Source organism: Microtus oregoni, unplaced genomic scaffold (genome assembly GCF_018167655.1).
Source record: "Microtus oregoni isolate MIOR12 unplaced genomic scaffold, Mior012 000019F_ref0000042, whole genome shotgun sequence".
Lineage (NCBI taxonomy): Eukaryota > Metazoa > Chordata > Mammalia > Rodentia > Cricetidae > Microtus > Microtus oregoni.
The window spans coordinates 25,762,134-25,775,711 of NW_024543078.1; the positions used below are offsets into that span (position 1 = coordinate 25,762,134).

At 40.4% G+C, this 13,578-nt stretch overlaps 1 protein-coding gene across 1 annotated transcript; it reads left to right on the plus strand.

Moving 5' to 3' along the window:
- The first annotated feature begins 6,008 nt into the window (after positions 1 to 6,008).
- Positions 6,009 to 13,307, plus strand: Sec61g (SEC61 translocon subunit gamma). The gene is made up of 4 exons (XM_041669438.1): positions 6,009 to 6,099; positions 7,384 to 7,483; positions 9,069 to 9,171; positions 13,134 to 13,307. The coding sequence occupies exons 2-4, from the start codon at positions 7,390 to 7,392 to the stop codon at positions 13,141 to 13,143; spliced, it is 207 nt and encodes a 68-aa protein (XP_041525372.1). The 5' UTR covers positions 6,009 to 6,099; positions 7,384 to 7,389; the 3' UTR covers positions 13,144 to 13,307.
- The last annotated feature ends 271 nt before the right edge of the window (positions 13,308 to 13,578 follow it).

Sequence of the window (13,578 nt, forward strand, 5' to 3'; positions counted from 1 at the left end):
CTAAGGCAGTACATCAACCAGTGAGCAGATTGATGGAGCAAAGCCACCCATATCGTGACCAGGAACCAATCAGAGGCAAAGGAAGAGAAGTAGGTCCCGCAATTCACTTTAAGGGCACTTGCTCAAGTGACCTTCCTTCCTTCCTTTAGATTTCATCTCTTAAAAGTTCATCAACCTTCCTGCGACACTAACATTTGAGAGCAAGCCCTTAATACATAGGCCGAGCAGAGAGGTTAAAAATCTACATTATAGTGAAGGGACCTCGGGTATCTTAATAAGTGGTGTACACAATCACATGGTGACCATCAAGAGTTCTGAGGGACTGGAACATGAAGATTAACACAGACTCATGGAAATGGAAGCCTGACAAGACAGTGTTTTGGAAAGACAAGTGACTCTGGGATCTCCTTGGGAAGTTCTTTCTTCACGGTTTATCAGAGGGGCAGACATCTGGAGCCTCCCCTTGTGAAGGTTTAGCAAAGCTGCATTGCCTAGGGTGATAGGGCAGGAGAGTCTCCAGGCCCTCTTCAGAAAGGACAGAAACAACGAGCTTTGAGGAGCAAACTCGCAGCCCTTTATAAACATTCAGGACCAGGGCCCCAAGCTCACTTGGAGGTTTGCCACTGGAATTCACCTCAGAAGCAGAGAATTAGTCACAGGATTCCAGGTAACCACAAGGGAGAGGAGGGACGCAAACTACTCGCACAAGGAAGCCCTGTGTGCCCGGCACTTAGCCAGAGCATGCTAATCCTATCAACAAGCCCGTGAGAACGCTGTGGCTCCATTCATCTTTCAGACGCACACACTAGAGCTCAGAGTCATTGAGGAACAAGTTCAAGAAATTATGGATAATATTCAGAAGACGCTAAGTCTGTATCCCAGAGCACCACAGTTCCAAAACATTCACCCCTTTCTTGAAACCCAGAGACTAAGCAGTAAAGTGCGCTGTCAATTCCATCTTCTGGCTTTGGCCACTGAGTGTCTGTCTATGCCTGTCTGTGCGGGGATTCCATAGAAATCTGGCTTAAGACACAGAGTCTATAGGCTCCTGTCTAAATTTTTGTTTTGCCACCTTCCATTAGTGTGACTGCGCTGGACTCTGTCACTTGCTTCTGTGAGTCTTTTTTTTTTTCTTTTTTGAGGCAGGGTTTCCTCTAGGTAGCTTTAGAGCCTATCTTTGAACTTGCTCTGCAGATTAGGCTGGCCTTGAACTCACAGAACTCCACCGGCCTCTATCTTGCAAGTGCTGGGATTAAAGGCGTGCACCACCACCACCCTTCTTTGAGTTTCTACAAGGTGTTAATGGCGTAAGCTAGAGTCCTCTACGCGCGGCACAGCCAGGTTCTGCATGAAGGACAACGGAAACTTAACCAACTATTTTCGCCTTTGGGCTCAAGTTTGCCTGTGGTCTCTTTTGCTGTCTTCATATTGCTTATATGTACAGTTAGAGACCACAGTTGACTCCAGTCAAGTTGCTGAGATAGAAACAACTTTGCCGGGCTGGAGAGATGGCTCAGTGGTGAAGAGCACTGTCTGCTCTTCCAGAGGTCCTGAGTTCAATTCCCAGCAACCACATGGTGGCTCCAAACCATCTGTAATGAGATCTGGCGCCCTCCTCTGGCGTGTGGGTATACATGGAGGCAGAAAGTTGTATACATAATAAATAAATAAATCTTAAAAAAAAAAAAGAAACAACTTTGCCACTGCTGAGAAGTAATGTTTTAAAGAAAACAATTCCGAATTAAATAGATGGTTTGGGAACTGAATCCCATTTTCTTTTCTCTGCAGCTTTGAATGAATGAATTAATGCTTCTTGGTGCTCAATCACAGCCTGGTTCTGTCTCCTTTCGTAGGTGACTGAATTGGCAGAGAGTACAACCATACAAACGTACAGTTGGTTCCTGTCATTTTCTTACTAGTGTGGGATCCATGCTCCTGCACTGCCCTCTATGGGTGACTGTCTGAAACACAGCATCAGATTCTACAGGAGCGCTAGGCTCTCTTAAAAGGAAGGTAGTATTTCACAGTGCACTTACTGAGTTTACAACGTGCAGTAGACACGAGCGATTTACAGCACTGGGTGATTGTATTGACAGCAAAAGACAGCACTTGTGAACTGTATTAGTGATTGCGGAAAGGGAAAAAGTCCTTACGATGTTCAGAGGAGAGTTATTGAGTTATTGAGGAGATAACAACCACAACATCAGAGATGACTGCTGAAGTCACCTGGAGAAAAGTATGGAGGAGAGTCAGAACAGAGACTCACCTTCAGCCACCTGGAGGGTGGAGACGCAGACCCTTGGAGACAGGCATTTGCGAATATTTTCTTGGGTAACATCGCCACCTTGTGTCTTTTCCAGGTATTTCATACAAAAATGTGCATCACCATGTTTTAATGTTTAATACAGATTTTAATTTTTTTTTTTTTTGGTTTTTTTCGAGACAGGGTTTCTCTGTAGCTTTGGAGCCTGTCCTGGAACTCCCTTTGTAGACCAGGCTGGCCTGGAACTCACAGAGATCCGCCTGCCTCTGCCTCCCGAGTACTGGAATTAAGGCGTGCGCCGCCACCGCCCGGCTCAGATTTTAATTTTTGTTTCAATATTCAAAAAAAATAATACAAATACATGTATATATTCTTTTATGCTTTTCCACTCCGTGTTTGTATATGGTAATTACACAAAATGAGTTTAGAGTTTGTCATACACCCAGGTAGTCTATGTTAACTAATACACTATTATTATAAACGAGTATACTGTAATATAATGTACTGGCTAGTTTTGTATCCACTTGAAACAAGCTGGAGTCAGTAGAGAGGAAGGAAAGTGCCTCCATAAGATCAGGCTATAGGCAAGCCTGTAGGACCTTTTCTTAATTACTGATTATTGGGGGAGGGGCCAGCCCATTGTGAATGGTACCCTCTCTGGGCTGGTGGTCCTGGGTTTTATAAGAAACCATGGGGAGCAAGCCAGTAAGCAGCATCTCCCATGGTCTCTGCATCAGCTCCCGCCTCCAGGTTCTTATCCTATCCTAGCCAATGATGAATGATGATGTAGAAGTGTAAGCCAAATGATTCTCATCCTTTCCCGTTTGGTTTTGGCCATGGTGTTTTATCACAGAAACACTAACCTTACCTAAGACATATAACAATCAAAATCACGTTTTCATGCATTGTATAATTAACCAAACAATCACTAATTACAATAAAAAGCACAATCCTGAGAATTATGAGTTCAGGGATTTGCAGCAAGTGTCTCCGCCCCGCAGCCAACACAAGACTCAGAATGCTTCCTTCCCTTTGCAACACTATCCCTGGGCCTGTTTACAGACAACAGCACTCCCAGTCCCTGCCTCTGGCAGAGTGTTTTCTTTCACTGTCTATCAACTTTGATTTAGTTCATTTCAGCAGACTCACACCATACCCACTCCTTGTGTCTACCAAAGTGCTTTTTTTTCCCAATGTAATATTTTCTGTCCTGTTTATGCCCATGTTTTCCAGGAGAGCCTGAATGGAAGGGATGTGTGTGAAGCCAGGACCCTAATCTTTGGAAAAATAAATCTAATATTTTGCTATCAAATATGGCATGGTGCAACTTTAAAAAGTTCTTTTTTCATTTGAGGGAGCTCCCGTTCACTACCACTTTGGTGAAAACTTTAGTCATGAGTGTGGGTTAAACTTTGTCAGGTGCAGTTTTCCCTCTTGTTCTGAAAAAGTCCAAAACCCTTCACACCCTGCTTTATTTTCTGTTACCAAGTTGATTGATTTTGCAAATATTAAGCCAATTTAGCATTTCTAAAAATAGTGATTTTTTAAAAAGAATCCTCCCTTTAGTTTTATTGATCTATATACTATCTATTTCAAGGACTTGCACTCATTACCTATAAATGTCTAAATACTATATATTTTAAGAGTGTATGGCTTATGATTCCTCTGACGGTACTCTGGCAAGTGAGTAAATGAGATTATTATGTCCAAATAACACACTTCTATCATTTTGAAGAAATCCTTCTTGAGCATGACAAATTATGTTTCTTATACATGTATGGATTCTATCCGTTAGCAGTTTAGGAAGTTCTGTATCTGGACTTATCTGGAAGATTGGAGACTGGGTAAAGTATTTGCAATACTGACCTCAAGCATTGAGTTGAAATTTTGTTGTCCCTAAGTTTGTGAATTTACTAGAAATTCTTTCCTGGTACTAATGGAAACCAGTTCACTACTGCAGCATTTTGTTTATATAGTTATAGAGTATGATTTGTCTATAGTTATATAATTTTTTCATCAATATTTTTTAACCTAGTATAGTGCACATCTGTTACAAAAACTGATGAACTAAAATTGCCATATTGTTAACTAACGCATGCAGTTCTAGGTTTCGTTCTCTGTATACTTCTCCAGGTTCTGACAGACACATCAGATGCCACTCCTGCAATACCGTACAGAAGTCTAAACTGCACTAGCAATTTCCTGTGCTTTATTGCTCCCTCTTTTCTGTTTTTTTAGCTTTGGCTTTTGCAGGGTATCATATAATTGCAGAGTATCATCTAAACCCACAGTACATAGCCTTCTTTCATTTACTAATATGATCTTAACTTCATGAGTTTTTTAATATTGATACTCTGGGATCCTGAGCCAGAAAAAGTAGGGGCCTGAGAGGGAGGGGGTTGGGCCAGCGTAATCTAGACAATCCTTCACAGGCATGCCCAGAGGTTTGTTTCCTAGGTTATTCAAGATTATGTCAATTTGATAACAACCATCACAAGGTGGTTATAGTGTTCTGAATTGTTTTAGTTGTTTTAAAACTTGTACTTAATGTTTTACCAGTTCCTCTTCTGAATTCTTATGAAATGTTTTTTAATGTTATATTAATACATCATTCACTTTTATGCCACATTTCTTTCAGTATTTAATGCTAGGCTTACATGTTTAACATCATTTTTGCTTTTGATTTGAGACAGAATTTCATGTAACCCAGTCTGTCCATCAACTCTTTTTGAGGCTAAACATGACTTTGAACATCTACTCACCTCCTATGCTCAAGTGCTGGGATATAAATGAATGGTAATACTGGAATAAGATTGAAAAACATAAGAATGTTATAATACAGTAGCTGCACTTAACCCCGTCCATGTCCAAATGCCAAGTTATGCCAGCATGACAGTTCTCATTTCCCACTATGTGGGCACAAGCTCTGAGGTAAAAAGACAAACTCTAATTGTTTATGTTGGATCTAAAATACACAGCTTCTCCAAATACTAAAAACGCAACCGTCCAATGTGATATTTCATGTTATTCTGCAAACTGTATCTGTTGTAGTGACTGGTATAAAGATTTCACAGGTTGTTCAAATACGTAATGGTAGATTTTTGGGTTTCCTTCGACAGGAAAGCCAAGTATGGTAATGACAGTACTCGACTGCAGTACGCTGCTCATGAAATAAAGCAACAAAACAAAACAAAACAAAACGACAACAACAAACCTCTTCAAAGCTCTGAGGTTGGCTTTTACCCTAATGATGGAGCAAATCAAGATTATCTGGGGAACACATACTAACTCAGAAATGACCCAAAAGTATTGCACTCGGAGACTGCTAGCACCTACATCTAAATCTTACAGCTAATGAAAAACTGCTAGATAGACTTTAATTCCCGCTAAATTTCCATGACTAAGAGCAGAAAGCCACTTTCTGGGAAGGGAGATTATTTTGAATTTAAGTTTTTCATGCAACGATGCTTTTTTTTTTTTTTTGAACCAGTGACATTATTTACAAGCACAGCAGGGAGACTCAGAGCTGAAATACAGACACTAGTCCATTACATGGATTTACGGTGAGGCTGCCGGAGAGGCTACGCCCGAGTCTGTAAGGTGACTGCAGGGAAAGAAGGCCAGAAAGGATTTCCAGTGCTTGAAAGACCGGTGTCTCCTCGCTCCGGAAGCCCGGAGAGACACACGTAGCATTGCGCAGGCGCACTGACTTCTCGGCGTGACGAACCAATTGAAAGGAGTAATGGGCGGGCTGTGGAAAACCAGCTTCCGGTTCCGTTGGGCTCAGTCCTTTCCTAAGCTACGTGTCTTTGCCTCCTCAAGCCGCCGTCCCGCAAGTAAGTCTTTTCTCCTGGGTGGTGGGCCGGGGAGAGCTTGTCCAGGGTCCAGGGAACTAAGGGGTGGCGGGATGGGCGGGTGAGGGGCGCGAGGGCACCGGGAAAGGAGAAGGGCCTGGGGATTCGAAGGGCCGCCGGGACCACCGGGTCCCGGACTAAGGGGGCTCGGAGTGAGCGGGCCCGGAGACTTGGGGAACGAGGGGGTCTGAGGGCGAAGGGGCCATGGAATGAGCAGCCCTGAGGACAAGGGGAGTGGGGGGCGAGGGAGCCACGGTATCGGCGGGCTGGGGGGACGAGGGTACCATTGATGAGGGTGCCAGAGGCCAGGAGCTGCGGTCCTGATGGGCTGAGAGCCATTCATCCACGAACGCGACCAAATCCAGGATCTACCTACATGGTCTCAGGTGGAAGTATCTAGTCAAGACCTGTCTAGAGGAGATTTCCAATAGTTCGTGGACCCTAAGGGCTTAGCGTCCAGATCTGGGGGTGCAGCCTTCCTGCTGAACTTCCCGGCCAGCCCTGTTAGTGAAGTCAGTCTCTTGCGACTTCCAGAGCCTGCTGCCTGAACTTGTCGGTGAGCTTGTCTTGTGAAATTGAGTTCAAGTTTAGTTGGTCAAGAGTCTGTATCAAGGGGTCTCTTGGTGGACTAATGGCTTTCCTTTAACATCAAGCGCAGTGATTGGTTTAGTGTGGATTTTAGGGCGGTTGGACTTCAAGGACAACTAAGTGAAACACTGAGAAAACAAGCATTCCATTGCTTTTTTTAAAAAAAAATCAAGATGTGGATATAGATTTCTTACTCATGTTGTCCGCTGCTCCGACTTAGATAGGGAAACTGGGGCTTAATGGGGTTTGTGTTTTCATCTGACCTCCAAGAGCTGGAAATGAAGCGCAAATACCATGGCTCCCTTACCCATGGCTCCCAGAGCTGTTTTATCGTTTAATCACATTCTTGTTAATTAATGTGCTTGCTTCTCTGTAGTCTCATGTTTTCTTGAATGACAAAGAAATGAACACTTTTTTTTTTTTTGTTTTTTTTTTTTTTTGGTTTTTCGAGACAGGGTTTCTCTGTGGCTGTGGAGTTTTTTTGTTTTTTTTTGTTTTTTTTTTTTTTTTGGTTTTTCGAGACAGTGAACACTGTTTTTTATGTTATTGTAATGTTGCTTTTTTATGAATTGAATTCACCATTGCTCTACTTTCCTTTGTATGTAACTCAGCAAGGTCTAATATCTGAGAGAATTCTCACAAGTCTCATGCTTTTACTTTGATTTTTTTTTTAAACAGTCAGTCATGGATCAGGTGATGCAGTTTGTTGAGCCAAGTCGGCAGTTCGTAAAGGACTCAATTCGGCTGGTTAAAAGATGCACCAAACCCGACAGAAAAGGTAATATCTTCACCATGAGAGAAAACGCTAAAGCCTTGCGTTTCCTAAGTCTTGTGTTAACATCTGCTGATTCGTCTTTGCAGGGCTGGGAATCAGCTCAGTGATAAACTGCTGATGAGCATCGATGCATTGATGTCACCACCATTGCCCTGTCTTTATGTCCTTAGCAAGAACTGCTTAAAGTTCTGTTCTGTGGTCTGAGATTATTAAGGGCTTTTCATCCTTACCATATAGTCATATTTTAGTATCTTCCATATTATTAGTGTGTGGAAGCCTTTGGCATCTTCCCTGCTCTGCCCTCTAGTGAATAAAACTTTAACATGAAATTAATGGTGTAGTTATTACAACCTAGACAGTTTATTTTGTTTTCTTATGTCATAGGTTAAATGGTATGCTAGAACTTATCTACTTTAATTCATGAATTGGTAGGTTAGAGCTTGAGGCAGACTATAATGGAGTAACATATTATCTTAGGGTTAGTGTTGCTGTGACAGAACACTATGACCAGAAGCTATTTGGGAAGGAAAGGGTTTATTTGGTTTACATATCTTGAATCATAGTCCATCGAAGGAAGCCAAGTGAGGAACTCAAACAGGGCAGACCATATAGGCAAGAGCTGAGGCATAGGCCATGGATGGGTGCTGCTTATTGGCTTGTTCCTCACGACTTGTTCAGCCTCCTTTCTTAAAAAACCCAGGATTACCAGGCCAGGGTTATCCCTCACCTACAATGGGTAGGGTCCTTCCCTATCAGTCACTAATTATAAGTGCACTACAGGCTTGCCTGTCTACAGCTGAATCTCATAGAAACATTTTCACAATTTGAGTTCCCTTCATGAGTTCAGCTCATGCCAAGTTGACATAAAAGTAACTAGCACACATCAAATACCTAAATAAAATAATAGATACTGGTCTTTATTCTCATGAGGCTGTGGGTCTGTCAGGGATAGCCATCCAATAAGTGCAGTTACACATTTTGATTTTTCCTTGATAGGAATGAAGGAAGATAATGAGATCTGGTAGCACATAATAGAAGAGCTAGGTGAGACAGTCAGGGTATGTGTCCTTAGGAGATATAGAATAGGACTGAAATATACCTGAGTTGAAATCTTTTTATAAAACTACTGACCTTAATTTGAATTTTCAGTCCTTACCTTTTACTTCATCGTGGTATTAAAGACAACTTAATTGTCAGTGTACCCAAAGCTACAATTTATTGTTATGATCAATATGTTACAGTAAAAAAAAAGTTATGATACAAAGCACTATGTATGCTGACATCAATCCTTTGTTTTTGTTCTTTATTTTTGTCACTGAGAATAATAAATACTTTTTGTGTTTGTTGATGAACTCTTGAGCATAACTTCATTTCTGTATTTCTTTTAAATGTCAACAAAGTATAAAATTTAAAAAAACTGTAAGTCAAGTTTGTACCATAACTACTTCCACCTTTTCTTCATTTTTAAAATTATGTATCTACCAATCAGATTATATGCTGCTAACTTTATTAATATTGCTAATAGCTTTACTTCATACTTTGAGTGACTGCCAAAAAAGCTGATGCAAATTTTGTGTTTTATATTCAGAATTCCAGAAGATTGCCATGGCCACAGCCATAGGATTTGCCATCATGGGATTCATTGGCTTCTTTGTGAAACTGATCCATATCCCTATTAATAATATTATTGTGTAAGTAACTTTATAAAATAGACTATCTAGCAGTGACTGCAAATGAAACCATTTGAGTTGCAGATCAGCCCATTTTATTAATGTACAGATATGACCCAGGCTATTTTAATAATATTCTGGTATTGTGTATCTAATAATACTTTCAAAATGCTTTTATTATCTAATACAATCTTTATAGCAACTTGTGAGTTAGGAATTTTATTTAATAAAGTTTTCCAGTATCAAATTAAAGGCACATCAAATCACTGCCAAGTATTCAGTGACTAGACAAGATTCATGACAAATCTTGGTCTTCTTGATCCTCTTAAGGTTCAGAGAACCCAAGTTTCATCTGGGGGAGGGGGGGAGTCATTGCTTTGGTAGAAATCGCCGGGCGGTGGTGGTGCACACCTTTAATCCCAGCACTTGGGAGGCAGAGGCAGGCGGATCTCTGTGAGTTCGAGACCAGCCTGGTCTACAAGAGCTAGTTCCAGGACCGGCTCCAAAACCACAGAGAAGCCCTGTCTCGAAAAACCAGAAAAAGAAAGAAAGAAAGAGAAAAAAGAAAAAAAAAGAAATCTAACAGAACCAGATTGCCCACATCCTTTTCTTGTTGATTGGTACCTGTCATAACCTTAGTCAGTTTAATTGCCATTCTGTGAAGGACAGTATTCCTTTTTTTATTTTTTGGTTTTTTCAAGAAAGGGTTCTCTGTAGCTTAGGAGCCTGTCCTGGAACTAGCTCTTGTAGCCTCGAATGCACAGAGATCCTCTCACCTCTGCCTCCCAAGTGCTGGGATTAAAGGCATACGCCACCACCACCCAGCTCAGTGTTTCTTTTTTGAATTATATTATAAATTCATGACTTCAGAAGTCATGTAAGACCTTAAGAAAAGTAAGTATCCAGCTAATAATTTGTTATTGAAACACTGGTGTTATTGACAGGGTGTTTATAACCCTTAGGTAGGTAACAAAAGAGAGAAGTCTGAGAGAAAATATTCTACTCTGTTTTTTGCCACATGCTTTTGCTCTTAAAATTCATCGTAAATCATATTATGGCACAGAAAATTGGTGCATATTATGGCATAGAAAAGTTAGGGGAACCGTATTTATTTACAAACAGTTTAGTTTAAAGACTTGGTATGAGTTTCTGCACATACTCTAGCCTTTTTAAATGTATTTTGTGTTTTAACTGTATGCCTGTATTGGGGTGTGTACATGTGAGTACGGTGTTCCTTTGGGGGCACAGAAGGGTGCTGAATTCCTTGGAGTTGAAATTAAAAATTGTTTGTAATTGCCTGGAATGGTTGCTGGGAACTGAACCCCAGTCCTCTATAAGAGAACACATGCTTTTAATGACTGAGCAGCTCTCTGGCTTCTTCTGTAGTCTATAGTTTTGTAGTTATAATGTTTCAGCTTCCTCTTCAATTTGGAACTAATAATACTGACTTTATTGGATGGTAAAGTTTAGATCTACTTAGGAAACCCCTTAATTTTTATAATCTTTTCAATAGTAGATATTTTATCATTAATATCGGAGGAGTTTCTTACATAGCATGTGACTAAATGCATACTGTTAGATGTGTTTAAACAAAAGTAACACACAGTGATACTTCAGGATGATAAAGAGTTCTGTCTAGGGTTAAGATGGACATGCTTGGTATATGCCTAAAATCCACCAACTTTGGGCTAGAATATCAGGGGTAGGAAGATTGGTGCAGGAAGAGGCCAGCCTGGGCTATATAATGAAACCATGTATCAAAAAAAAAAAAAAAAAAAACCAAAAACAAAGAAAAAATACCGAAAACTGGAAGGAACCAAATTATTGACTCTTTTCTGTACATTGAAAACCCCATTTGTATGAGTAATGGGAAAGGCCAACTTGGGAATTGTGGGATCTTGGAGAGATTTCGGAGTAGAAACCTGTGTCTGACTGGGCCACAGTTGTCGTCTCAGTGGGAAAGAAGTGCGGTAGCTTCTCAAGTCAGTGTGTGTATGCATCCGCTTTCCTCGCGTTACAGCCAGGGCCAAATGTTAGTTGGCTTGAAGGTGTTTTAATGACACAAAGCTTGTTTTCTGTGGTGATGTCCTTAACTTTGCCTTCCAGAACAACAAATAAAGTTTTGCTGACCTTCCCCCCTCCCCCCAAACATTCACTTACGTAGCATAAAGCTTTTATCTTTCTTGGCAGACTCGGGTGAGCTTGGGTCATACTTTGATATGTGTGTCTGCCGTACTAAGATTGTGAGTTTGGAGGCAGGCCTGTATTACTTATCTGCCTGTATACTTTTTTCTCTTCCTGTCATCCCTTCCCTGGAGTGTTTGATTTCTAAACTGTACTTATTTCAAAGTAAGTATTTTCCCCTATAGACAATTAGTCAGTTATAATAATACAGAGTAATGATTTTTTTTTTCTGACACTGACTATTTTGATTCATAGGAAAAAGAACTAATGAATATTGTATAGCGAATGCTCTCTGTCATGGTCTTTTGGGCAGCTATAACAAAATCCCCAAGACTGGGTGATTAGCAGATTATATAAATTTTGTTCTTTCTGAAATGCAAGTTCATAATGCTATAGTAGGTTCCGGCTCTGGTGAGTTCCCGACCATGATTCTCACGTGTTGAGTTTTAACTTGGTAAATGGGACAGAAGGACAGTAAGCATTAGAGGCTGGGAGGAGAGGCCTTTGTAATGGTCCTAATCTTACTGAGAATGCATACAGTCATGTGCGTACACAAAGATATAGATTGGTATTTATGTAGGTGTTAAGAACACTGAGTAAATATTAGTACAATTAAGTAAAGACTTTATCCTTTTCTAGTACACATAAGGATGATAACTGCTGCTGAGATTTTACCCTAGTTCAGTCAGATGTGATTCAACTCATCTAATCCTCAGGAAGAAATCGAGGCAGAGACAACGAATAACTTGAGGGGTTCCCAAGTGCTAGAGCAGCGTAGGAAACGTTTGCGATGATAGCCGCCTGTCTAGCTGCGTGGAAAGCTTTTATTTTTTTGTAATTAAGAAAGATACTTCATTGTTTTACAAGTTATTTACCACTTAATATTTTCCTCCCAAAGTTAAAGCCAAATAAATAAAGCAGTTTTTTGGGGTGGGGAGGGGACTATAGAAAACAGTTCACTTCCCTTATTACACTACAATAGCTATAGAACTGAAGGAAATTGTTTAGATGCTTGAAATGATGTAAAACCGTTTGGAGAGGATGGCAGGAGGAATACAGCCCCAAGCTTCTCACTCGATTACATTCTAATCACAGTTTTCCCTTGGGATAGACTTCTGGGGGTTGGTTTTTGAGTTTTTGTTTTCTTTTATATTCAGCATGTAAATTATGTTTGCAGTACTATAATTCAAAGGAGTTAGAATAAAACGTGTTAGTACATTAGTGCAGTGCAACCTCATAACATAAAATAACTGTAAAGTGTATACTTGTATATACTTTTCAGTTAGTAATGGCTTATTTTTTCTAGCTGACATCATAGCGCTAGAAGAAATACTAATGTCATGCTTGGTCTTCTGTGGAAATGTTAGTTTTATTCTCATTGTGCTTAAAGCAGATTCAGAATCTCTCTGCTAGTCTAGTGGTTGAGAGCAGTGGTGCCCATCTGTAGTCTTTATTTTTTTTTTAAACTGGCTTGTTACTTGTATGTCATGTAACACTGAAAAACTTCTTGTGTAATTAATGCATTTGTTAGTTTAGAAAGACATGTCAGACTGTTCCAAAATGACATTTTCCAAAGGAGCGTAATGAGTGTTAAAATGCATCTGCCCAAAGCCAGGCCATCATTAAGGACTTTCCAGAGTCAGATTTTAATCAGTATTGTTCTTTTCTGCTGTCTTGGGACAGAGTGAGGGGTTGTTCTCTTGAAGCTGGGTTTGATTTCATAAGATCACAGCGTGCTGCGTTTCAGATGATTATTACTGTACTCTGCTTAAAAGGGACCGTTTCTCTTTCTTTTTCAGGGGTGGCTGAATGCTTTCTCTTCGCGGGAACTAGGAGCAAATGAGGGTGTGAGAAGCTTATGAAGTAAAAAGTTGCCTGTATACTTTGTGTTTTCCTTCCCTTTTTCCCTCCCCAAGAGGTTTTGTATTTCTAAACTAAAATAATTTCAAAATAAACATTTTTCCCATGAGAAACATTTATCAAATTTTAGTGAGAGGTTATGCTGGATTTTATTTCCTTGAGCCTTTTGGTTTGAAGGAAAAATTAAGTTAACTGCTGAAGCATTGTAAATTGAGATGCTTTTCTTCCTTAGACTGCTTAGGCTATAACAAAATGCCTGAAGCTGGATAATTTGTAGGTAATAAATTAATTTTGACATCGTGGAGGCTGTGGAGTCCAAGTGTAGCAGTGCTAACGGATGCAGGGTCTGCTGCGAACTTGGTCTCAGTGCTTCACACAGTGGCT